The 27,302-nt window shown below is 46.6% G+C and overlaps 1 protein-coding gene across 2 annotated transcripts in view; it reads right to left on the bottom strand.

Moving 5' to 3' along the window:
• Nucleotides 1-27,302, bottom strand: part of pvrl2l (PVR cell adhesion molecule related 2 like) — a 260,669-nt gene that overhangs the window by 121,869 nt on the left and 111,498 nt on the right. For both annotated transcript variants that reach the window (XM_070985052.1, XM_070985053.1), the window contains exons 4-6: nucleotides 15,515-15,808; nucleotides 11,692-11,809; nucleotides 11,300-11,448 (exon numbers count right to left, since the gene is read on the bottom strand). In XM_070985052.1, coding sequence (XP_070841153.1) covers nucleotides 11,300-11,448; nucleotides 11,692-11,809; nucleotides 15,515-15,808 — 561 coding nt within the window. The remainder of the gene's footprint in view (nucleotides 1-11,299; nucleotides 11,449-11,691; nucleotides 11,810-15,514; nucleotides 15,809-27,302) is intronic.

The raw sequence follows: 27,302 nt of genomic DNA, 5'->3' as shown, positions 1-27,302 counted from the left end.
TATCAAGCGCTTATTAAGCCCTCATATTTCACTCTGAGTTTCAGACCTGGTCATTAACTGCCTGCAGGGTCCAGCAATGTCACTTTAACCAAACAAGAAATTCAATAAAAACTTCCAAAACAGTATTTTGACACAGTGCAGGCCTCCGTTCTCCAGGACCGTCAGCTGACACTGGAAAGATTTGACACTGAAGGACCAGCGTGTCCTGCGTAGAAAAGACGGACATCTCTTCCCTCGATCTGATCTCAGCCTTTACCTGGTGGTACTTTTTGCCCTCTGCCTCTTTAAGTGTGAAAGGTGGTCTTTGATGAGCAAAGCGTGCAGACTGAGGTGTTGTTTCTGCTCGTGGAGGAAGCCCTCTGTTCTTGTGGTCTCGCCACGTTTCAGTTTAATTCTTCGTCTCCTTTGGCACCGCGGCTGTCTTGAAGGACAAAAAAGGGACAGCCGCTGGCTGAGAATGTAACACCAACTTTTGGCTGGCTTCCCAGAAAATAATCTAGCATTGAGACTTGGTAGGAATAACCAGACTTTATTCTGTGGAGCCAGCACCCTCCTTATTCCTCTGCGTTCACCTCTTGAACCCCATTTTTGTTCATTTTCGTTAATCAAAGGCCTAATCCCCTCTGTTAATTCTGCTAATTTGTTCCTGTACCACACAGCCACTTTCCCAAATTCACAGCTATTATGCTCAATGGAAGTATTTTGTATTTTAAGCTAATTATAGGCCTAATCCTAATTAGGTGTCATTTATGTACACACACACACACACACACACACACACACACACACACACACACACACACACACACACACACACACACACACACACACTTCTCCAAATATGCACCTATTTCACTCTACTTGAATTAGGACTCCTTTAATTACGGTTTGACTGAATTATGCAATTCTTGGGAACAGACCTTTAAAAGGAATATTTCTGTACGTTTACACGCAGCTCCAACTGTTCGCCTGCCTCAGCACACAGCTGCTGCTGACAGAGTGGCCTCTCTCCGGTGTGCACTCCCAGTAAAAAGCCCATGCGTGCGAAGCCGGCAGCGAATCTCACATGGAAAAACTATGTTTCACGTTTGACATTTTAGTCCTTCAGCGGCGACTACAGAAATACTGATGGAGTGGAGATGCAGTGTTTAGGACAGGCTGCTGCACTCACACAGGCTGAACTGTTGACCTTTCAATAATGAGACTTTCTCTCCCCCCCCCGACAGGCCTCCCCACTGCCCCTAACATACAACCAGCCCCCCCCCCAGCAGTACACACATTGAGGAGCCTTGAACAACGTACAGCGGATCATAAAATGTTAAAGAGCGCACACAGCTGATGATTTGTGATTATGCGTTACTTTCACGTGACCGCACAGCTCTCGTGTCGTGTCCTCCTCACACTCCCAGCTGTCACTGAGCTGCAGCTTCTGCTGGAGCAGCGGAGCAGTGTTTATTCTCATTTTGATTCAATATACAAAAGGTTTGCATTTAAATAGCACGCTGCCCCAAAACGAGAATAAACATCACTTACAATTTAATGGCTAGCATGTGGGATAGTCCACTCGCACCCACTCGCTGACTCGGATGACTCTCTGCATGCATCGGGGGTAATGAGTCTCTGTGTCACGTTATTTTTTGATAACTGCACAGGACAGAGCAGATAATTGCTGACAGAAGTGATATAATTTACCAATTCCCTCACTACTTTCCCTCTTTCCGTTTCGGTTTATGATTCCCTGCATTTCCCGCAGACACGGGATCAGCTTCTTGCATTCGGCACAACGTCAGTTAAAAGGGTGAATAATAATAATAGAAAAACAAGAGCAAGAGAGCGACTGTTTGAATATGAGAAAAGGAGACCGAGGTTACACTACGCTAATGTTTATTTAGGCTGGTGTCTGGGCCTGTTCTGTGACAGCTGTCCTCCAGATGATTATTAAACATTCAAAAAAGAAAGAAGAAGTGGGTGTTTAATTCTGAGGAACTGACATCTTCTGGTGCTTTCGACAGAGCCCTGGATGTTTGGTCTGTTATCTGCACTTTAAAATGCCGTATAATTATGTCTCAATTGTAGTTATCAGGCCCTATAATGTCATATTGCGCTGAGATATTAAAACAGGGGCTCTCAAAGTGGAGTCGGGAGAAACGGATCATCTCTTCCTCCATCAGACCTCGGGGGACAGATAAAGCGATCTGTCTTATCTGCGAACAGGTGAATTCGTGTTGGAGGAATTTAATGTTAAATGCCACGACGAGCGCAGCACAAAGTTCACTGGCTTTCCTGCGCGGCTGTCAATCAAACGCTGGCTCCCTGAACCGGCGCTCATCATCAAAAGCTTGAGAATCCCTCTATTCAAATAGTCAGGAATTACCTGATGAGACGAGGTGCCGACGTGACAAAGTACACCTGTGTTTACGCAAATAATACTGATATTTTACCCATGATGCAACAAGAGCACGGGCCTGTGGCGACAGCTCCAGCAACAGAGTCTCATCATCGACCGCCGAACATCACACGACTGGAGAGCGGATTATTATTTCCCACCATTCGTCAATTAATAGAACAGCGCGGCGTTTCGTCTGACTGCCTCGGGTCGCTCTGTCTCTGTCTCTGTGTCTGTCTCTGTCTCTTTCTGAGACACTGGACGAGCTCCATCATAAACGGCAAACACGCGCCGGTGGAAAAGTCACAGACAGACGCGTTTCTCTCTTCCTTCCTGAGCCCTGCACCGGTGGAGGTAATCTGTTGACTGGATGGTCATCCTGCTGGGAGACAGATAGAGAAATAGGCTGAAGTTACCGCTGCCGGGCACCCGGTGATACTGAGGTGAGATACGAACCTCCCTCCACCTCAAATCTCTCTATGTGGAAAGCTTCACACACCCCCACCCCGTCTGCGTTTGTGTGTGCGTGTGCGTTTGTGTATTCCCTCCAGGTCTGTGTGTGTGATAAGCTGCAGCCTGGAGGCTCTCTCCTCAGCTCTTATCGCGCTGACAGACGTTACCCCTGCGTGGCCACGGCCCCCGCAGTCACACCCAGGGGGCCGGGACGGAGCTTTCTCTCTGATTTCTGGAAGTTTCTATCAGATTTCCTCAGCTTTGTTTCTGACAGACCGAAAACTCTTTTTAATACACACATACACCCCCCCTCCCAGTTTCTTGGATCTCGGTTTAGGGGCTAAACTGTGGAAGTGAAGCTCATCTGGATGAAATCGTTGTTTCTGCCAAGATTTGGATTCACTCGAGCTGTCAGGAAAACACAACTGATAGCAGATCAGTAATTACTCCGACTGAAAGTCACAATAACATTAAAACGGATTTCTGCAGCGTGGAAACGACACTTGTTAGCGTTTCATACTCAACACCTCAACTCAACCATCAAAAAGACGACAGTGTTTCAGTAAAGAGACAGACGCTGTCCTTAAACTCGACCATCCGCAGCAAGAAGCTACGGTGGCCGACGAGGGCAAACGCGCCGCAAACACAGGAATGATGCAAAACCAAAAACACACAAACACATAAAACAAATGCAACAGAAGAACACTGCACGAGAAAAATGCTGAAGAAGAACAACAACAAAGTTACAGTACGTTTTCCTTTATGTATTTTTTTCAAACACTTGGCCGTAATCTTGCACAATATTACTTCTTCTTCTTCTTCTTCTTCTTCTTCTTCTTCTTCTTCTTCTTCTTCTTCTTCATGTCTTTGAAGAGGGTCTGGTCCCACAGGACCCGTCCATCCCTCAGGTCGAGTCCTCCTAGTGGCCTGGCACACGTCCGGTTTGTGGAGTGAATTTGCAGCGTTTCTCTCTTGCAGTTGTTTTTGGGGTTTTGTGTTTGTTTTGATATTTGCAGCATTTTTTTGTTTTGTGGGTTTGTGTGTTTTTGGCTTTGCATCATTCCTGTGTTTGCAGCATTTTGCCGTTTGCAGTGCGTTTGTCCTTGTCGGCCACCGTAAGAAGCGACTGAAGAAATGACGAATGACAAACGCTGTGATGTTATTCAGCCATAAAAACAGCTGTTCCTTTGCCCTCGCTTGTCATTGTGTTTACCTTTTTAAACATCTCATCCCATCATTTCGACACCTCAGCCAGCTCTCCCTGTCGTGAACAGCGTTTCCTCGTGACTCATGAATTCTGTTATCATTGTCAGGGCCGACGCCGTCGTTAAGAGCCACGCGCAGCATGCTGTGTTTCAGCAGCGTCGCAGGAAACGCACAGGTAACAGTAATAAGACAACAACAAAGAAACAGCAAGGCTTCCGTATTTTGCCAAAATGATTTGAATAAACAAATATTACACCGCCAACTGATCCCGTGAGGAAATCCCTCTGCAGACTAAATTAAACAAGGAGAGCATCTTCTTACCAAAATATTTATTATTATTCAATTATGGGATGCCGCCACAGTTCATCTCAGTGGATTTTGCAATTTTTTTGTTCATAAAACAGTTACTTTGGTGTGCTGAGTTGTACTTCTGGCTGGTTTTAATATCCAAATAAGAGTGAAAACCCCAAACACGACGTCCACGCCTCCACCCGCGACCAAAGAGGGCATGTTGTTCTTTTTTCCTGCATTTCGCTCAATCAGATGCTACGGTTTTGCGGCCCGAGGCCCAAACTGGAGGAAACCAAAGCAGAGATTGAGAGCGAAGATTAGATGGGATCGGACTGGTAGTCTAAACAGGCGGCCGTTTCCTGTCTGTTACTGCAACACGTCATAGTGTACACACAGGATATACAGGAAGCCCCGAAGAGCTGCGGGGAAACGGTGGTTAGCTACGGGTTTAAGTGTGTGAGAGTGACTGAATGAAAGGACTGAGGTGTGTATTAGCAGCACTGGGCTTGTTCCTCTAGCAAATAACTTATTACTAATGATGCTGTAAAAATCAGTCCATCAGTGGATCTTTGAAGTCCTGAAGGTAAAAACTTCTATCATGCATGAAGACCGCAGGAGGCAGAGGAAACGCCACGACTCTGCTTCATCGTTCAGCGTTCATTTTGGTACATCAGGACACGTCAGAGAGCGTCCCTGTGCTCGTGCCGCTACGCACAGGAAGACAAGGCAGGATATATTCAAGATTTAAAAGCTTTATTTGTCACAAGCTCAGTGAAACGCACCGTGGCAAAGGCTGCGCTAAAGAGGAGCAAAGAATAATAAATACTAAAATCACCGAGTTCAAAACTGACCCAGGCTGAGGACACACGGAGGACAGAGTTCACAGCCTGAAGGCCTGAGGGAAGGAGCTTTTTCTTACCCGACTCTTTTAAAATCAACTCAAAGTTCGCTCCATTTCAAGCAGCATCATGTGTTAACACAGCGTCAAGCATGGCGTTACTGATGTCATCGAACATGCAGCACCCTGCAGGTGGCTGATGAACAGACCTCTGCCAGTGTACTGAGTTATAATACACTAATATTTAGAATATATCATACTGATATTCCGCTATCACTCAACCTGGTCTGTGTGTATCTGCGTACTGTATGTGTGTCATTAAGCCTGCACAGAGGTTAGCGGGGGGGTTATGTCCGAGAGAGTTAGCGCCAGCGTTTCTCTCCCATGGCTCGATCATCTGATTATTTCATGCACAGAACTGCGTGGGCCAATTCGTCTGTGTGTGTGTGTGTGCGTGTGCAAAACGCTGTGTGTGTGTGTGTGTGTGCAATATGTGTGTGTGCCTCTGCAAAGCGAGTGTGTGTCTTTCCAGTGGACAGCTATCTCGCTTGCCGCAGGCAATCCAGGAAATGCTTCTCCACTGGTCCCCTCAGATGTGACTGCGTGTGCGAGTGTGTGTTGGAGTGTGTGTGCGAGTGTGTGTGAACGGCAACAACAGCCCCCAGCCCAGAGCCAGCTGGACGCCCCATGAAAGGACTGGATGCATGGGTGAGGGGGGGGAGGAGTGATGGGCAGAGGGGTAGAGGACAGAGGGGGTCACAGCCTCCTGCCAGTTCGCTCTTTTAAACTGGACCAGAAGTTATGGGAGTTTTTAGAGGACTTTCCTCGCGCTCTCCTCCTGCTGCTACCTGTTTGTGTCTCTCCACTGCTTTCCCTTTTTTTTTTTCACCCTCTCTCCACCCCCCAACGCTGCCTTTATCTCGGTTTTCAGCCCTTCTGCAATCTCTCTGTCTTTTTTCTGCTGCCCACCCCACCTCATATCCCCTCCCATCCTCCACTCTAATCATTTTTTTCTGCCAACATCCTCTCCCTCCCTCCCTCCCTCCCTCCCTCCCTCCCTCTGTGCACGGTGCGCTGGGAAGATCCAGCTGGCAACCAAGCAAGCCATGCATAGCTGGCATCATGTGCACGCCAGCGGAGGGGAGTTCAGGGTGGCACTGTGGTGTGTGTATGTGTGTACGACAAGATTAAATAAGATAACACTTTATTAACATTTTTGTCCCCTTCAGTATCTACGACATGTGCATTTGCACCCCCTAAAAAAACATGAAAGCAGCAGAGGACTTTTATTTTGACGAACTGCCAGAAGGCGACTCATACATGCAACAATGCTTCCAGTAAAGGAGGTGGTGGCAGTATGCAACCACAGAAACAATCAAGAATAATCTGCTATAAAGCCGAGAGAAGGAGCAGCTCTGCACAGCTGATAACCGCAGAGGAGCCACAAAAGAAAAGGAGGAGAAGGTCCAACATTTTTACTCAAATAGCCTCAAAACCAAGTGAGCGTTGTTCCCTTTCAGCATAAAGGTTTTAGCTAATGGCTCCCAGTGTTGGCCAGTTTCACACTGTTAACATTCGGCACATACAACAACTACCAATGGGACCAGTAAGAAATCCTCAAACTCTTCATTTTCTCAAAGGTTTGATCAATGTTTCACTCAATTATGACAAAAATGTGTTTTCAGTCAGCTTCAATATCCTACAGTTCAGATGTAGAGTACATGATTTGTAAATATCATTCCAGATGTGGGATGTTTTGAATGTGCAGATGTGAAATCCTCTTCGATCTTAACGTGTCGTATGAGCCACAGGTGTCGCACTGAGCAGGCAGCCGGTGACAGTAACTACAGCAACAGCCTAACGAGACGTGCTCTGCTGTAGTCACGGCTCAGTTCAGTTTGTCATTTGCTAAGTGATAATTATACAGACACAGAAAAAGTCCAGGGAAAGATCTCCGCTCGTCCTACAGTCATTCGTTATTGTCCCACAGGACGCTCTTTATCTCGAGCCCTGGTCGCTCGGTGCCTGAATTTTGTGCTTTCCTTTCTACAAATAATGATATTTCCACTACAAGTTGGTGAGAAAATGCACAGATTGGTGCATAAAATCTACCAGAATGCAGGAAATGAAGTGTTTTGATTTTGTATATGTGTATATATATTGTATCATGTGCCCCCCCCCCCCCCAGAAAAATGGACTGTGTGTGTCTGTGTGTGTGTGTTTATAAGGTTTCCCCAATATGCCTCCTTGTACCATTGAAGCTCTTCATTAAACTCCTCTTTACTCTCCCTCGTGTCTCACCCCTCTCCCCCGCCGTCTTCCTCCTGTAAGCCGCGGCTTCGACAGAGGCCGAGGAGAAACCGTGACACGTGACGACGGCTTGACGGCAGCAGAAGAGCCAGACAGCACGGTGCTTTCATCCAGCGTTTAACAGAACAGAGAGGAGACGTTAACAGTTCTCAGCAGGGAAATTAGCAGGGTGTGTTGGGCCCGTGTACACAAAGTGCTCGGGTATTAACTGTTACATTATTGAGAGCCGGGGCCTCCTGCGCCTGACAGTTTAGATCTCACGCTGAGAGGCTGGAACTGCCTTCTATCGCTACAGCTAGCGATGCGCTCATGATGGTTTTTCTGCAGGAAACACAGAACAAAAGAGGGACCTCTCTGATCCGAAGACGTGGTTTTCGACTGAGGTCAACGGGTGAACGCGAGACACCATCAGTGAAACCTTCAGAAAACAGCCTTCTGTGCCACAGCAAACTAATCTCACATGCTAACGTTTGATATCGTGAGCTAAAGCTGTGTCTTGTGCTGAACTAATTGGCCCAGCGCATGCATGGTACTGCAGCTGGCTACGGAAGAAAGCAGCATTTTGAAACGTGTTGGGCTCTGGCGCAGTGGTACGAGCTCTCCATTGCGAACCAGGTGTAGGAAATGCAGCGTAGCGGCGTTTGCGGCGCTTTGTTGCTGCACGTAGATGTGACATTTTCAGCGCTACGTTGCCGGCGGATGATTCTTAAACATGGCGGGGAGGAACGGCCACAGGGAGCCGCTGAGACGAGAAGAAGCAACACACACTCGATGCCGTTTGTGCAAATCATTTTTCATTACTTCCACGACGGAAAGCCGTTTGAGCTGCGCGCACGCTGATCAGAGGAGCTCATTGTTGGGCTCAGCATGGGTATCGCAGCTGTGTGGGAAAACTATTTCATGGTACGAGCACAAAATGCTGGTTTGCCTCAGAAATTTGGTTGCTCGTGTTTAGTTCAGCAGCTCATTTGTTGACTTTGTTTCTAACAATAAAAACATTCATTTTCTGTGACAGACTTGTTTTGGTCGGAAGTTATATGACGATATATGATGTGTTCAGCGGTTTAGCTGCTTTAATTAGCACCTCACATGCTGCTGAATGAGCCGTTTTCCTGGTGGGCTGCTTTCACATTTGGGCCAACGCAGAAGAAGAAGACTCTAAACAGTGATTGGGCTCTGGCTCCATTCACCTCGAGGGAGTCATTACAGGTCATGATTCACCTGATTCACCACAATCAGGAACGTATTTAATGCATGTTTTGTGATGCTAGCAGGCATTAACATGGTCTTGACTGGGCTAGTTTGGCCACCTAATACTTATTACTTAGCAGCTTTTGTCTGTGGATGGGGAGAGCTGTGGTGCATGTTATGTCAAGATGAGCGCTGACTGAATGTCGACCGCTATTGCGAAATAAAACGGCTCTTTCAGTGGTCCTCTCCCAAGATTAGTTTTAGTCCTTTTACCAGGGTTTTGATGAGCTGGTCTAATTCAACAGTCCAGGGACATTTCTCATCGCCTGTCGGTGAAGAAGAGTCGAGCTGGTCTTTCCACCTTGACACAGATGTGAACTAGACATGCAAATTTTAAAATAAGTGTCTGGTCCACAAAAGCTAGTTTTTCTCAAGCTGCTGTTTTATAGAATCAATTTGATGGTGCAATAATACACTTTGCATTTTAAAAAGCAGCGAAGGCACACAAAGGGAGGATGTCTACAGCGACAAAGAGGCAGGACGGCTGAGCAACATCCAAATACATCCTACAGCTTCGACTCCCACAGTAGCCAAAGTCACCCGTCTCTGGTAGCTGCGTCGAAGCGCCCTTGAGCTGCAGTCCCCGTGCGCTCATGGGAGGTCATTTTGCACGAGCGTCACCTAAAAGCTGAACAACAGCACGCCGCCGCCTCACCTCGCCAGCTTCGTTCTGCGGCCTGGCACTCAGCTCCCATACGTAAACGTGTTAAACTGAAAGATGGAGTCTCTGCGTCGCTTCATGCGCGTTTAGTTAATTTACTGCGGTGGAGCCCAAGCAAACGCGAAACACCAAGGGCACATTTAACACGGAGGAGGATGAATCACAAAATCTGGGCTTGATCTCACTTGGGAAGATAAAACATTTCTGTGTGCGCGAATCCTCAAAAGTCCTCAAGGTATGTGAGTGTGTGTACTTTGTGAGTAATGTGTGGACTCAGAGATTTTACATGTGTCCGTGAAGGATTTCAGTGTTAAGCTTACATGTGTGTGTGAGTGTGTGCGCGCTGGAAGGGGAAAGAGTACCCTCCCAGATACTTTGAGTCAGGCTCAATGCAATGCTCGCAGCAAGAACAGTAGCAGCTTAGCCACTTCTGAACCTCCCACACATCCCTCCCAACACACCGCCTGGCTACAAAGCATCTTTGTTCTCCGAGGAGACAATTCAAATCTCCAGCTCCGATTTCCCACGGATTTTTCTAAATGTAGCTCTCTCTCAAAAGAGCAGATTTTTTTTGTTGTTTAGTTGTAAAGCTCAACATGGTGATTATTCAAACTAATCCCTGGAAAAAAAAAAAAAAAAAAGATTTGCAGAAGAAGGAAGGAAAGTGTTTTGACCAGTCAGGCAGGCGATGTGGAGAGCAACACTGTGGGAACACACACGGTGATAAAAATGACACTCTAACAGGGTTAGAGGCCTGACTGCTGATGCGTAGTGAGGCATTTCAGCATGCGGACATGTTCCTGCGATTTTGTGTGTGTGTGTGCAGGTATGTGTGTGTGTGTGTGTGTGTGTGTGTGTGTGTATAGGATCCACTGGTGAAAGCGTCAGAGGAAAAGACCAAAAAAAAAAAAAAAAAACCCAGACCGAACACTGTGGCGACAGCAGCTGAATCACCGGACGAGCAAGTGTCAAAAGACCCAGCAGAAACATGCAGACATGACCAACAGTCTCAGCAGACAGAAGGAGAGATCCAAAGGTGGAAGAGGAGAGAAAACTTCAACCGAAAGAAGACGGAGCGCACAGAGCGCTCGTGCTGGGGAGGTGTTAGTTGTTATGGAAAAGAAACAGAGGGTGCAAAGAATGGAAATTGGAAAAAGGAAAAGAAAGGAAAACAAACCTGGGCAAACTGGCTCACACCAACTTGAACCCCTTGGAAGAATTTAGAAATGCTCCAACAATCCCAACACCGTCGCATCCACCGCAGGGCCAAAACGCCGCAACGAGGGCCTGCTCTCAGACTCATAAACCACAGTTCACATTTAATTTACATCCTGCAGAGCAACAGCTTCCCGGTCGCAGCGTGGCCGTATAGACTCCGGTTTCAAGAAAGTGGTTTCGATCTGAATTTTGAGTTGGCCCTTGTCCTGCAATTTGGCCCTGCTGTGGGGAAAGGGTCAATCAAAAGCCTCTTCTGCGCCTTCCTGAAAGGCGGCCAGCGAGGAGGAAAACATGAAAAAAAATCCAATGTGAAGATTGAGAGAGACAGCATCCCTGCAGCTCTCAGATCAGCCCTGATCCCAGCGTGTGTGTGTGTGTGTGTGTGTGTGTGTGTGTGTGACAGAGAGATTTATGTATGCGTGCATGCATGTGTGCAAGTGTATCTGCATGTCTGAGCAGCCTGCATGTGCACGTGAATATCACAGACTGCACATGTGCACACACATCTGTGCACAGGCCAACGTGTGCAGGAGCATCAGGTGACTACAGTGACTCACACTGTGTGTGTGTGTGTGTGTGTGTGTGTGCAGGTAAATACACATACACCTTCAGTGTACTCAATGTGTGCATCTGTGCACGCTTCCACACGTGCAGCGAGTGTGTGTGCGTGTTTCGACGGACTCACCGATGACGATGGTGGTGATCTGGTGCCGGCTGGCCCCGTGCTTGTTCTTGACCTCGCAGATGAAAGTGGTGTTGACGGCGTCGTCCACCTTCCTCACCGTCAGCTTGTTGCCGTCCACCATCACCGTGTCTGGCAAAGAACCGGACGCCCTGGAGAGGACGGGAAAGCAGTGAATGGAGGATATATTTTGAGATATTAGACAAAATAAGATGAAGAATAAAACAGTCAAAGACAGCATCAGTTAGAGCGAAATCACAGCAGCCGTTCCGTCTCCCCGCTCAGTGTCCCCCATCAGCACGAGACGAGCGTTTGGACGGACTGTCCTGCCAGAAACGCTGCGGGACTGGAGGGAGACGGATGGACTGCACAGTTGGACGGAGGGGGATTCTTACGCGGTCCAGGTGATGGTGGTGGGCGCGGGGTTGGCGTTGGCCTGGCAGAGGAGGATGGCGTCCGAACGGCCGACGTACCAGTTGTTGTCGTAGCCCTCTATGGATACAGAGGGGGGGTCTGAAAGACAGGAAGTTGATAAAGGACACAGAGTGAGATACGTCACCAACTAGCTAACTCTTTGACTATGTCGTCTTTGTTTCAGTGAAACCATATTTTTGTGTTCAGTGTAGCATGAGGATGGCTCTAAACACCCATGAGCCTCGGCTTCCAGTCACTTTTTCAATGTGCCTCTACACCCTTTGCTGCAGCTGTGAGCAAACACGGCGCCATAGTCGACAATTTCATCCAAAATTGACGCAGAAGCCAAAAGTGAATGAATCTAAGCCGCAGATAGCGTCTGCTTCAGCTTTCACCTGCCGTTAGCAGCACATGTAAGAGTTTGAGGCTCAGTGATTGGATGTTTCTGACTGAAAGGCTCCCTGGATGTCATACTTTTCTCTCCTTACATGCTTTTGTGCTCAGCCTTGTACCTTTGACTTCTTTATGAAAGAACCGCTTTTTTTGACACAGCCGCACCGATGCAGCAGGAGGATTTCCTTCAAACGCTGTGGGAGCTCCTACTGACGATGTCAGTTTATCTGCACACTTTTTGAATGCTTTCAAAGAGACCAACAAAGAAAATGTCAGATCCCGTACAAAAACTAATGAAAGCATGGAAGGATATTCCCGCCACAATGCTGGATCGCATACAAAATTACCAAAACACAGTAATCAAAATGTTCCACTGTTATGCAAACAGCCCTTACATAACTAAGCTCGGTAGCGTTTCTTAATAACAACAATAACTCTCAATAGCTTTCTCTCTCTGAGTACAAGTTCATGCTTTTGGTCTGTTAACTCTAGTTTTGGACATATTTGCAAAAATCTCTTTTTCAGCTTCAGCAGTTCATGAAACTTGCAGTGAACTCCTGCTCAAGTGGTCACCAATTCAAAGTCTGCTCCTCTCCTCATCTCACATATTGGCTGATGCAGGAACGGGCGATGTTAGCTCACAACAAACAGATATAATAAAACTGTTGAATTTTATATGTGGCACTAAATCCTGTGATTTCTCTTGAGCGTTGGCAAGACCTTTTATAGGAGTTCATAAAGTTCCCACTAGCTTGCTTGCTAGTGGGAACTTTATGAACTTTATGTCCTAAACAGGACAACATCAAGCTCTCTCTGCCTTTTTTAGATGTTTTGTTAATCTGTGTCAAAATGCTGCACGAACAAAAAACCTCAGACAAGAAAAAAAGGATGCCATGCGTGTATAATGATGTGTGTAAGCTCCGCTGTAGTAAAAATGTCAAAAACGTGGAAAAGGAAACCTCGCCGCCTTAAAGAGCTTTTCCCTCCTGAAATGAAGGCGCTCTCATGCCAGGAGGATAAGAAAATCAGTTAGTGTCACTCTCATGTGTCTCACGTTCAAGTGAAGGCGAAGCAAAGCGACGCGTGTAGGAAGTTAAAACAGGCAGAGCAGAAAAGCTTGGCTCCGTTTCCCTTCACACGTTAACAGTCTGCAGACTGAGAGCGAGGAGGCCGGGCGAGGAGTGCGAGGAGAGGACAGCGTGTCGAGGCAGCGAGGGAAAGCAGCAGCAGGACAGGAGGGCAAGTACAGTGTGTGTGTGTGTGTGTGTGTGCGCGTGTGTGTTCCTCCTAGAGAGCGCTGACCTATAAAAGCTGATCTGAGTTACACAGCAGACAGGAGACGTGATCCCTCACACCATCACTAAGCTAACACACACACAACCAGGAGTCACTCCGTGGAAGTGTGTGCGCGCGCCGGTACGTCCGTCTTTGTGAGGACCAGTTTTGAGCGTGAGGACATTTTTACGGGCCCTCGTCTCGATTAAAGGCGGTCGCAGCTGCAGTCGGTAAAGAACGAGTGAAGAAGTGCAGTAAATACAAACATGTTCATGCGCTTCTTGCAGCCCGCGGCATACACACTGTCACTTTAACAGATCCGATCCCTCAGCCTCGTTTGTGTTTCTGTGGCGACGCCCACACCACACACACACACACACACACACACACACACACACACACACACACACACACACACACACACACACACACACACACACACACACACACACACATGCTGCACAAACACAGAGCAGATTAATAAACCCGCTCACATTCATACTGAGATGCAGCCGCAGATATGTTTCTTAAAAGCCAGTGAGGACACTCAGCCATAGGCAGGCATGACCCCATGCATGTGAGGGGTCTTGCCTTCATGAGGAAACGTATTATTTCTTTCAACATCTTGGCAGGCGGCTTGATGATGTGTGCGCGTTGTGTGTGTACATCGTCCAAACGCTGCCGACTATAAAAAGAAGCTAAATCTATTCGATCTTTGAAGGAAACGTCAGCAAGGTCGCACAGATGAGACAATGCTGTCAGCATCCCTGAATCTCTGCAAAGCCACGCCGAACCTGTCTAATATTTTAATCCCGCGCTAATTAGAATGGAACGGAATGGATTAGATGGAAGTAATGTGTGTGCACATTTGCATGTGAGCACGTGCTTTCCTGGTTTCTACGCTCCTCAGAGCCAAAAGAGAGAAATCACAGGTGCTAACATGTTGCGCTGTCCTTAAAGCCTGGGCTGAGGTTCAGGCTTGGGCGTTACCGCAGGCATCCGTTTCATTTGTCCTCGTGTGTAATTACAGAATCTGGATTCATTTGTCACAATCTGCTTAGAGACTAACAACTGAGAAGAAACGGTGGCGAACACAGAGACCTTGAAGGAGGCTACAATTAATGAAGTGCACGGCTGTTGAACGGCTAATCACCAAAGGATCACAATAACAAAACGAAACGTAGATTGAATGTCACAATGGTGTGTGATGCACGTCTGCCGGATCACTTCTTTAATAAAATGTGTATTAGTCATAAGCTTCTTAATGGACTGGCTGACCAGGAATCATGTGACAAGCACATGCTCGGTGAATAAAGGTTTAAAAACAGCTTTAGCCGTGGTGCAGATGGTTTGAGGTACGACTCGAAGCTCCTCTTCACCGTTACAACCTTCACCCAGAGGGCCATCCCTGCAGCTGACTGCGTAACAACCTGCTCCCATAATAAGTTAAATGTTAGCACACCAGCAGTGGGAGTGAAAGCTTGTGCAGTAAATGTAGCTTCAAACGGCCGTCACACGGTGCTCTGCAGGGCTGCTATACTGTATGAACACAGGCCTTTATAGAGCCATCTGTTACAGAAACACTGACTTTTACAGCAAACTGACAGTATGGGTTATTGTATTCCTGTATTACACCCACAGTGTTTAAACCATGCAAATAAAATGAAAATGTGTTTTCAGACGCTGCAGCAAGCAGACCAGATGTTTTTATTATTTGGATCATTAGAGAAGCGACTCAGGAATTGCTTTACAATGTGGGTGTGTGGAGAAAGTGCCGCACGATAACATATTAAAGCATCATCTTCTCACCGTCGCGGTCTCACAGCTTGGATATAAATGTGGGCTGATTGTTTTATATTTGGCAATGTGGGTATCGTCTATAGACGAGCGGCGAAGAGCGTGCAGGTGACTGCCAAAGTAAAAGCCCAAAGGCTCTGGCAAAGCGCTGGTCCGTGTCTGAAGTTTCTGGCAGTTGGCACTTTTGGATCCAGCCAAGTGATTCGTATCCGTAGTTAGGCCCATGACACACGATAGCGGCAGTACCGGGGGCTACGCATCAGTCAACATTTACGTTCGAAAAGACATTATTATGAGGAGGTAACAGTTTTAAAGTGCGAGTGTGTGTGTCTTCCTTACATTCCACAGAGAGCTTGACAGGGTGAACCCACGGCCGCTCCTGCGTCCTCTGGTCGACCATGCAGCTCACCTCCCTGCCGTTATCTGCCGCCGTGGGAACCAGCCGGTACTCGCTGCGCACCGTCACCGTCCCGTCCGGCCCGTTCGTGGTGCTGGTCGAATAGTTGCCTCCGACCGAAGCCAGCCACTTGATGGTGGCCGCCGGTTTGCCGTCCGCCGCCTCGCACTGGGCCACCACCACTGACTTGGAGCCCGCCTGGACGGTCACAACGTTGGCTGAGTTCTTGGGCTTGGCTGGAGTGAAAAAAGAGAGGGACACATAGAAACAGGGGAGTTAATGTGAGAAAGAGAGGTGAGGAGATGAGAGGAAAAAATAAGTAAGAGGCATAAAAAGAGAGGAGAAGGAGGCATCCGACCGGTGTGACCTTCGGCCACTCGACATCACAGGGACAGAAAGAGAAAATACAGCTCGATAAAGGCTTACAGTCTGTAAATGTGAGGCTTTTTAGAACTTTCAAATTTTTTAAATCCAATTAATATATGTTTTTCCATGGTTTAATGACAGCTGGTATGGTCTTAGAATAATCCAGGACAAAGCTCATCCTACGCATCCTGGTGAAAAGCTTGCAAAGTAAAACTTTTCAGGGAAAAAGTTCGAAAAAACAACCCCTTCTTTGGTCTTCACGATGCATTTTTGACATGAACCAGCGGGTTTGCAGGGAGCTTCATCATCACAGGATGTTTTTTTTTTGCAGGTAGTCCCCCGACTGAAGTGAAAACCTCAAACAGCAACAGTTAGGATATGCAAAACGCCGCCTTTCCTCGTCCGATCACATTAGCTTTGTTAAATCAGAGCGGATGCGTTTTACAAAGTAGCACCGCTCCTTGAAAATGTTCTGCGCTTCTTAAAGGGAAAATCCAACCTCTGACACACTATCAATCAGTCTGGAAATGTCAGCGAATGCCATTATTTTGTGATGTCAAGTGCTGTAATTTACGTTTTTTAATACCCGCTCCTCTCAAACATGTGTTACACATTTTGTGCTGCAGGATGTGATTTAGCAAATTTCCCTTGAACGCCCTTCAGTCTGCTGTGCGGCTGCATGTGTTCAGAGACAGTAATAGACATACTGGAGTTGAAAGATTGAACTTATGAAGAAAAAGCCAGGCAATTATTGAAAACATGCTTTTTGCCGGTGCATTGCCTGCTGGTTTATTGAGGCTACTGTCAGCAGAGAAATGGGTCTGTCTGTGTGTTCTTTGGTGGATTTCTTTCAGCTGAGTGAGTAAAGAAAAAGTCCCTGCTCTTTAATTCTGACAGGCCAACAGCAACGTTTAGATTTCCATTAATTTTTTAAATGGACTGGACGGCTAATACCTCAGCAACACATCTCAACAGTGGCATACTGGGCTAATCTGGACAATAATTCATGATAATAAGAATAAATTATACCACCAACCAACAAAACAGACCTTTAAATGCTCGGCGCATCATTAGCCTTTAGCATTACCCTCAACATTAAGGCCTTAAAAACACTGACACTGCTTTAATATATTCACTGGAGGTCTTATTTTTAAGGCCTCATCACACCAGCTTTTCAGATGAACAAATATTTGGTGTCAAGTTCAACCTGCGAATTTGCCAACCAATTGTAAGCCATTCTGACAGCGGCGACCTTTAAGGAAGCAGAGAACCACAGGGTCGGAAATGGAGAAAGCTATCGTAGCTTATTAGCGCTGTTGCACCATCTGTCTCAGTAAAAACGCCTCCACAGAGGAGGCATGTTTTCATGACAGTTACGAGACACGAATCAAAGGTACAAAAGCTCCTCTGGAATAAACCGTGTGAACATGCTGCCCCACAATCCCACATTCACACCCACCCCTCGCTGCGACTGGCAAACCGAGCGGAGGTGAGAAAGGAGCCAGGGTTTGGACTTTTCTATCGAGCTCTTTTTCCTTAATTCGTTTATTCTTGACAAATATTTCTGTAACTTTTCACGTGAGCAACCGAGTGAACTGCCGACTGTCTTCCAGGAGAGAGTCTGAATGTTTTTTGAATGGCATCCAGCTCCACCCTCGCTACACCATTCAGAACAACTATAAACACCATCGACTTCCGACGTGGTCAGATGACATGTTGGTCAGTCCACCTCTTTTCTAGCCAAACCACACATTTAACAAAAGCGTGTGGAGGATCTTGCTCTGCCACGTTCTGATACTGTATGACGGGTCTTTAAAGCTGCAGTAGGTGAGATGGAGAAGAGAGCAGACTCAGCCTGACAAGTTGAACCAACACAAGTTCACGTCACTCCCCCTCTCTCTCCGTTGCACTCATGCCCCGCCTCCAAGCCCCTCCTCGCTGCAGCGTCTGCGCGGCTGCCGTGACAACCAGTAACGTTAGCCTTAGCATCGGAACAAGCTAACTCTGCCAGGCCGCTACATCACAGTCACTAACATAGTGTACGCGCTGTGGAGTGTTACTGTAACAATCACCATATTAGCTTCATGGTTATTTGTTGTCTTAGCCGTATATGCTGTTGTTGGCGGCGGCGGTATGGGCAGTTTCTGCTTTGTGATTGGCTGTTGCTCCGTCATAGCTTTCACTAGCCTCCTGACGCCGCTCACAGAGTTGTTCGACTGAGCGGCAGACGGCAGCGTGAGCGGAGGGAGGCGGCGGTTCGCAGCGTGTGTGAGTAGTGATTGACAGATGTCAGACACTCCCTCAGACGCTCCTCTGGCTCTGATTGGTTGTTTTGTGTTGGGCACGGTGGATTCTCGCAAATCGCAGTAGGTGGTACCAATGGAGCCGATTTTTTTCACAGATTACATGTTTCATGTTCTGCTGTCCAGGCATAGGGACAGTTTTAGCAAATATGACAAAAAAAATACTTTTATACAAGTTACCTACTGCAGCTTTAACCTACAACGTAAAGCGCCAGTTGTGACTAATTGAGAAACTGACACGTCGCTGCCTCACTGGCTTCGTGGCGGGTATCATGCATTGGTTTTCCTATGACTTCCATGCACACAGCAGCATGCAGCTTCGATGCATGCAGCTGTGCAGGCTCCACATGTTTCAGCATGCAATGGCAGGTTTCTCATTCTTCTGAGGTTGTTATGTAACAGAGGTTAAAAGGACAGGATCCATTGTGTTTGCTTTAGTGGACTTCTGATTATGAACTTCCTTCCTCTTTTAATTTCCTAACAGTATTTCTTAATAGAAATACAGAGTCTGACTGATTAGCTACGTTTATTTGTGGATAGTATGGCTGATTGTGTCAACTTGTAATTTTAATTGGCTTCAAAGTTAACCTTAAATCCCGGCACCATTAAAAATATCTTACAAGTCTTAGATATCGTCTGTCTGAAACCTTGAGATATCGTTGGACGGGAGACGAAACAGAGAGCAGGAAGAGGACATGAGGAGCTGAGGCGAACCAAGACAAGAGGAGAGAGAGGACACATGAAGAGCCGAGGGGACACGAGCAGAGAGGACGACAGAAGAGGTGAAACAGACATAAACAGACAGGAGAGGAGAGCGAAGCTGAGAGGCAGACGGTTGATCTGCAGCCTTTAAGAAGTCGGGAGTATCCATCGCTGATGTGTTTCGTGACACTGCATCCAATTGAGGCTGCTCCTCACACCAGTCTGAGTACAGAATAATTAGGAGGCGAGCGGGAAGCAATGCTAACAGAGCTGAATAAACACTTCAACCCCCCGCACGCCGGCTCCTGCCTCCCTGTGGCAGTATCAACAGGCTGAATGCCAGCGACTGACAGGGAGACAGGAAAAATGCATTACTGTAATGTTTCCAAACACGGCTAACTACAGGAGATGTGTTTGGTTTAGGAAACCAAGCACTTAGAAAGCTCAGAAGGTGAACACATTCCTGTCGAAGTCACATCCGCCACATGCTTTCATAAGTAAGTATTCAAATTGCATTTTGACGAGAGCTTAGCCGAGGATTGTGGTTTTTGTGAGAGCAACAAGTATTGAAGCGACAAACTTTCCGAGCTCCCACACAGATTACAGTACGGAGATGTGACTTGCACTCTAGAAACTACTGGACTTAAAAGTTGTGAATCTGAATTAGGGGTCACTTGCTTGCCCTCCGTCTGAGGGACATTTGCTGGGACGCGCTGTCCCTGTGGCTGGTGGGGACTCTTCAGCAAGGCGAATGCTTGCCCTGACTTGAACCTGAGGCTTCTCTGAGGCTGCCTTTCTTTTCACCTTGGCAGTAGTTACAGAACAAGGCCCGTCACTGGAGGCTTGCCAGTTTGAATCATAAACAAGTTGGGAGTATCTGCCAAGTGCGAAGATTTGTAACTGAGTGTGAAGCCGGCTGTTGCTGAATTAAGGTGGCGTTCACACAGGACAGCTGACATCTGTCATAGTCGCAGAGTCTGTGCTGAAACCGACCAGACACCCAGAAAGCAAATTAGCGAAGCCCAGTACTGACCCATGCTAATACTTGGATTTGGCTGATACTCTGCATGCAATACCAGTAATGATACAATCTGGCTGCAAGGGCACCTACTTAACCTTCATACTGTGAAGAACTGGGCCAGATCCCAGCCACACTGCAGACCTAGTTCTGAACCAGATTATAAGCGGTTTGTTGCACCTGGCCCAGTATCCGAATTCTGCACACATACGGCTCTTAGATGGGGCTGTTTAGAGACTAGCCATTTTTGGACCAAAGCCCCTCGCCATGGCCACAGCTGACCCATTTACACCCTTAAATCACCCATCCCCTACTGGGCTGTGTTGCTGTGTGGCTCTTGAAACCGTTTGAAGCAATCTGTGCAAATTTTAGAGGCTGGTGACATTAAAACATCTGATTTTTTGCCTGCCTCTGTGGATGGCAGGTCAGTGCTGGTCCACCGCTGTGGATTAGATTAAAACATCTAACAGCGAATGGATGGACTGCAATGGACTTCTGTGCATTCATGGTCCCCAGACGACCTGCTCCCTCTGATATTTCCTGTAGCACCACCATGAGGCTGACATTTTTGTTTTTTGATGAAATGTTTCGTGCTAATTAGCAAATGTTAGCATGCTGACACGCTAAACTAAGACAATGGACATGGTAAACAATAAGCCTGTGACACAACAGCATGTTAGCATGGTGTTAGCATGGCCAGCCCAGTGCCCACAGTGGGAATCGAACCCGGGACCTTGTAGCTGTGCGGCGACACGGTTACCACTGGTCCACCGTGCCACTATATTTATGTTGCTTATTGATATTTTAATATCAGACTTCAGCAGACTTCCTCAGACACAAAAGAGACAGACAGTAAACATGACCACTCTCTGAAGACCTTCATTTGACCTTTAGAGCCGCTGAGATTTATCATCCTTTATTTGAACACCACAGGGCCAAGTGCAAAATGGGAACAAACTAAATCCTCCATATTACCTACATCAACCACAATATGTCACCGGTGATCTCCTGAGTTTTTAACATGAAGCTGGATTACCAAACAATGTCTGGCAACACTGAAACTGAGCCTGCAGAGCAGATATATTTGGATTCAGCAGCACTGATGAGTGGCACACACCACTGTTTCCTCCTCCCTCTCTAAACATGGATTTATTCACTGCTGTACCCTGATGAAAGCTGCCAAGTAATGCATTTTTTTTCTTCTTTTCTGCATACATTAGCCAAAAATCAATAAAGGCTTCTGGATCTTGTTAAATTTCTGGAATTCATGTCTCACCGGCTGTCCAGGTTTGTAAACATCTTCTCTCAGCTTGACACCTTGCTGCTGAATATTTCCAGACATTGTTGAGAAAAACATCTGTTTGGCTCTCTATGTCTCCTCAACTGTTAACAATGCATGAATATTCAAGGAACACAGGAATAGTTTATACTGCAATTATTCTGTGGTGTGTGTTGTTTTGACAACTCATTATTGGCTGCTGGAAATGTTGACAAAATGCATTAATTGAAGCTTGAGGCTAATTTAGCTAATTTAAGCTTGAGGGCATGAGCTAAGTGCCTAAAATGTAAAAAAAAAAAAAAAAAAAAAAAAAAAAAGGGAAAGAAATAAAGAATAATCTCCACGGTTGCTATTGTTATGCAAAAACAAAAAGCTGAAACACATAATTTTGACTTCTAAACGCAGAGCAGCGCAGACACAAAAAGCACCTTGAGGCCTTACATTTCAAGACCCTTTACGCTGCTGCGTTTAACCGCACTTTGACTGATTCAGTGCAACATGTAAGCTCAAGGGCATTCTGCTTTTTTTTTTTTTTAACCTACCTCTGTCTGTTATCAACAACTCAACAATATAAAATGCTGTTCTGATTCTCCAAGGTTGCTGGTACACAGCAATGTTTGTTACTGTAGTTTTGGTCACATATTCACTGTATGGAGAAAGGCTCTGTGTTTGTTTTCTTTTCTTTTCCAGCCATAGAGGTCCTCTGTAACTGAGGGGGGGCAGTAACTCTGCGAGATGTTCACCTCAGCAATAAACTGGACTGGACAGACAAAACGTCCTGTACAGGAAGGGCCAGAGTCGCCGACACCTGCTGAGGAGACTGAGGTCCTTTGGTCTCTACTCTGCACTTTCTCTGACACTGTGGTGGCCTCTGCGGTGTTTTATGCCATAGTGTGCTGGGGAGGGGGCAGCACGGACTGAGACAGGAAGAGACTGAACAAACTGGTTAAGAGAGCCAGCTCTGTCCTGGGCTGCCTGCTGGACTCCATCGAGGAGGTGGCGGACAGAAGGACGTTAGCCAAGCTGACATCCATCATGGACAACTCCTCCCACCCCCTGCACTACACTGTGAGGACCCCGAGCAGCCCCCTCAGCACCAGACTTTTACATCCCCAGAGCAGGAAGGAGCGCTGCCGCCCACAGCCATCAGACTGTGTAACAGTGCACAATAACATCCACTCAAATGCAAGTTGTACTGATAACCTGACCACATCTCACATTTTTCCTCTGTTTTCATGCGCAATCGTCATTTTTTAGTGTGTGTATGTATAGTGTATATTGTAAATTACCATAGCATACCATATAACACTTTTTTTGTCTTCTTGTCCTCTGACTTCTTGCACTCTGTCTTGTTGCTGCTGTAACGAGAATTTCCCCCATTGAGGGATAAATAAAGTATACAGTTTTGGAAAATAAATATATATACTGAACAAATACTGGCTTTATTATGACACCATGGCTGGAAGCTAAAATGCACAGAAACCAGTTCAATTCAATTCTATCTATATAGCACCAAATCACAAGTAAAGTAATCAAATGCCACTTTCATATCGAGCAGGTTTAGACATTACTCTTTGATTTACAGAGACCCAACAAGCCCTTGGTGTCAGCGGTGAGGAAAAAGCTCCTTTAAACGAGCAGAAAGCTCGAACTGAACCAGGCTCTGGGTGGGTGCCCATCTGCCTCCACCTGTTTTGCCGTTGTAGGCCAAAAGGGATTACTTTGTCTCTTCTTCCGTTTAACCTATTTTCATCCAGGGAAGGTTTTCTTTGCACACATGATTTCTTAAGAGCAAGACCCCATTTCTCACTCTTACACATCTCTTCACCTGGGAGCTGCCCGGTACAGCCACTGAGCGTCTGACTGGAGCTACCAGGGTCATAATGTTTTAATAGGAACGCCTGGACAGAAGATGCTGATGAAGAGGAGAGCATTTATTCCCACGTTCAGTGACTGAGCTGGATTACACAGAAGTCTGAAGTTTAATCATACAAATATTTACCAGATGCAGAGCTGCCCCAGAGGTAGAAAACATCTCATTAGTCTCATTAAACCACAATAAAACCTGTTAATCCTTAATACCAAATTAAAGCTGGTTGTCCACAGCACACCACTTATTTAAATACCTCACTTTTAAAGCTGTTTGCCTGTAACTCAACTATTTCCTTCTTCCAAGCAAAAGCCGTGGGTTGAGTTTTTATTAAACAAAATTATGACTGGTGTGTTTGGTATGCCAAATGAATCAAAACACACGAAGCCAAATTGCCTCCTCAGTTACCTTATGATCAGCTGCTGACAGGCCATGTAGCATTTAAAAAGCTATTTTTTTTTAATGGACTTTGGCGCAGCGCTCACTCCACATAAAACACGCCGGGGCTGCATTACATCACCTCCAGCGAGCTTCACAGAGAGCAAAGAGGGCAAAGCAGCATCATTGATCAGTTTTAACCAAAATACTCTCCGGTCCAGCTCAGCTACAACCACAAAAACACAGAGTCCGTCAGCAGGTCAGTGCGTCGGTCACTTCTGAGCCTCTTTGTCATCGCTACCGACAACGCGATCTTCACTTCGCCCGCCTCTGCTCGCCGTGTGTGGAGGGCTGAAACGTGAGAGCAGAGGATGTGAATGATCGGGTGAAGTCTTCGCAGCGGTGCTGATGCTGCTGAACATGGGGAAAACACAGGCGGTGGCACCGTCATCACATAAAGACTTTCCCAGGCAGTGACACAGAGGCTGACTCATGGTTTGGAGCTGAAAGCACAGAGGGCCCCTCCCAAAATGCAAATCACAGTTTTCCAAATTAATTAGTTTTTTTGGCCCGGTGGGGGTTCCCCTTCGCTCGCCGGCCCGCCTGGCCTGTGCAATTATCACTGTAATAGATTTAGTAAGCATAGCGTGTGTGTGTTAAAGTGGTGGTTCGTGTATACAGTATAACAACCACATGACACAATCTAATATCTAAAGCAGAACACCCGCTTGAAAGGAGAACGACGGCATGCAATCAGGGCCTGTCTTCATCTAATTGCCCACCTGTTGCCTTGTTTTCAGTGGGCTTCACTAATGTTGCCCTGCCAGAGAAAAGCAGTGTGTTCAGAAGCTACTCTCCACGCTGCCACTGATTCACTCTGCTGATCTGTGGACCCTCCACTCTGACATCCACTCCTCTAACCTCTGCTCTCCCACCGTCTCTCCTTCAAGTTCAAAACAATGAGGGCAATTTTTCACTCTGAGGTCTTAAAAACACACATCAGGCTACTGATCTACTACACTCTCCCTCACCTGCAATTGTGTTTCTGTCCTGCTGGCTACACTATATCCAATAAGATGCGGTATCACTGGCTACCGCTCATTTTGTATTGTCCCCATCGAAGACGATATGATATCATTCACTGCCAAGTGAGCAATTCTTTATTCACACCCCAATAAGTGCTAATAGGATTGGCCGGCGGTGGTGCTGTATCCAATAAGTGATAATACAATTGGCTGTCAGGATTATGCATTCATACCTAAATAAGTTGTGATACCATTGGGGTGCTGGTGGTTTTATATCCAATAAGATGTAATATGATTGGCTGCCAGCAGGTGTGGATTCACTCAGGTCTAATGTGATTGGCTCGTATGGATTCTATGTCCAATAATACACGATGACTGTCTTTCAGTGACTTTGAGACACTTGGTTCACCACAATCTGCCCCAGAGAGCTTGATATCCAGACAAAAGGCGAGTCGGTGAGGCTTCCAGCAGGTATTTCCCAGTCTACCTCCGCTTTGTGCCAGCAGGAGCAGTTTAGGAGGCTTAGCCCACATCCTTCTGCGAGCCCGCCAGAATATCTCTCCATGTTTTCTCTGCAATACAGCCAAGTTCTCCTGTGTGCGCCGCTCTCCGTGAGAGGAGCTTCCAGGGTGGATTTTGCATTGTTGTGAGAAGGTTTACTTATAAAAACTACTGGGGAAAATATTACTGGCCCAGCTGGGGGAGCACAAAAGGAATTGTAAAACACTTCTTATGAACCATATTGGCTGCAACAACTAGGGTAGCAAAGCAGGGAATTCTGGCACAACTTCACCTACTTCAAGCATGGAAAAGGGAAAAGTCTGAGAAGATTAAAAGTCCAGCAACTTTATCGTCAGACCAACAGGGCCGAGCTTGAGGCGTCATCAGGGTCATCCGTGAGCCTGACCGTCTTTATTCTCTGTTCTTTATGCGACAAGTGTTGCTGGAGTTTGACCTCTGGTACTGGAGTTCCTCCTGACTGCACGGTGACTTACAGGAGAAGCTGTGTGTACCATTTCAGAGAGTATTTACAGTGTAAGCATGCTTTCAACTCTTCCAGCTTTCTTCCATTCCTCCTTTGATTGCACAGGGACCAAATTAATAAAATGCACTGAGTTTCTAAAGAAAGAGGGCTCAAACATCTCCCACATCTCACCCTGACAAACAGAATTCAGGGAAAAAGCACCAGGCGGCCTGCATTATTATGAATTCAGTAAACGCAGCGTCTCGGTTCAAAGTGCGCCCCCTGAGCCCGCCATTATGACAGGAGCTCTGAATGCATGAGCTCTTTATTGTACGAGCACCGACGCTATGGGCCATATACTATAAGCGCAGCGCGAGAACAACTGGTATTCAAATTCAAGCATGAAGCCTCCTCGGTGCGAGAGAACGACACCATGCATCTGATTCCTTTGTAAGCGGAGTGCGAACGAGAGGACATGTGGGCGGATGAATAACACCAGCTGTCTCCGATTACAAACAGGATGCGTCAGCTGCTAACAGCAACTAAACATCCACTCAGTTTCCAGAATCAAGACACTGAGGTAACTTTAAGCGGTTCTCCAGATTCGCATTCTGGGCTGTGTTTGCTAAATGCTTGCCGTGGTTCAGCCTGTTGATGCGGAGAATAAAAGCTAGCAGGTGTTTATTGTATCGTACCTCATGCTGATTGCATAGTACCCTCCATCAGTTCCCCACCACCAACAATTTTAAATTTGACTTTTAAGTGCTGTTTTTTCTATGATTTCTAAGCAGACTGAGTGTCTCTGAGTCCATGTGTTCATCTCCTTCATCCAGTCATGTGTTCACAAAGCGGTGAACTCGCTCCATCCTCGCTCCATCCTTCCAGGACGCCCCTTTCATACCCAATCATGACACTCTCACCTGTTACCAATCAACCTGTTCACCTGTGGGATGATCCAAACAGGAGTTTCTGGAGCGTTCCACACCTTCCCCAGTCTTTTGCTGACCGTGTCCCGACTTGTCTGAAACGTGTTGCTGGCAACAAATCCAGCAGCAGTTGCTGAAAGCGCTGAGTGTGTTGATAAGCCGGCCAAATCTGCAGGCCGAGCCTCAATAATTAACTTTCCCTTGTTTTCAGAGTGTTGGCATGTTCTTGTCCCTTTGGCCTCATGCAGGATCTTTGCCTCATGCCCCTCTGCTCCCCCCTGGGGAGGCGCACCTCATGGTTTTAAAACCTCTCAGTTAGTGTTACATCTCTTCATAAAATGGCCGCAAGTGTGATCCAAACACGCAGTGCGAGGATGTGTTGACCACGGCTGTATCTGATGTGATACGGATGTGGTCCGAGGCAGAATAGAGAAATGTCCAGTGAATGTATGCCACTGCCACTGGGTGTATTTACATGCATCTATGGGGATATTATGTTAATAGCCTTCAGCTTATTGCCACAATAAGCGTCCTCAAAAAGTAATTAATTCAGCCACTTGGTCAAAACAGACCCAGCTCTGAGTAAACATACATATGTCCATATGTATGTGAGCTAATGAGGAAATGATCGGACTTCTTTATTATCTCAGTGAACTGTTTCTTAATGAGTTTATGGTGTCAGTCTCCAGTTTCCAGCCTTCTTTGACACAGCATGATGCTCATTTTGTAAGCTATGGTGCCATTTAGAGTAAAATAAACAACAGATATGGTCACTTCCGGCTCCAAAATAATGCCAAAATAACGCCACCCTCAAGGCTTCAAGACGGGAGTCCACAACCCAACGGGTGGCGTGACAGTTTGGATTCGACATCAGCATTTCATCCACAACCAAAACCACC

Source organism: Chaetodon trifascialis, chromosome 17 (assembly GCF_039877785.1).
Source record: "Chaetodon trifascialis isolate fChaTrf1 chromosome 17, fChaTrf1.hap1, whole genome shotgun sequence".
NCBI lineage: Eukaryota > Metazoa > Chordata > Actinopteri > Chaetodontiformes > Chaetodontidae > Chaetodon > Chaetodon trifascialis.
This window is presented reverse-complemented; position numbering and strand designations above follow the sequence as displayed.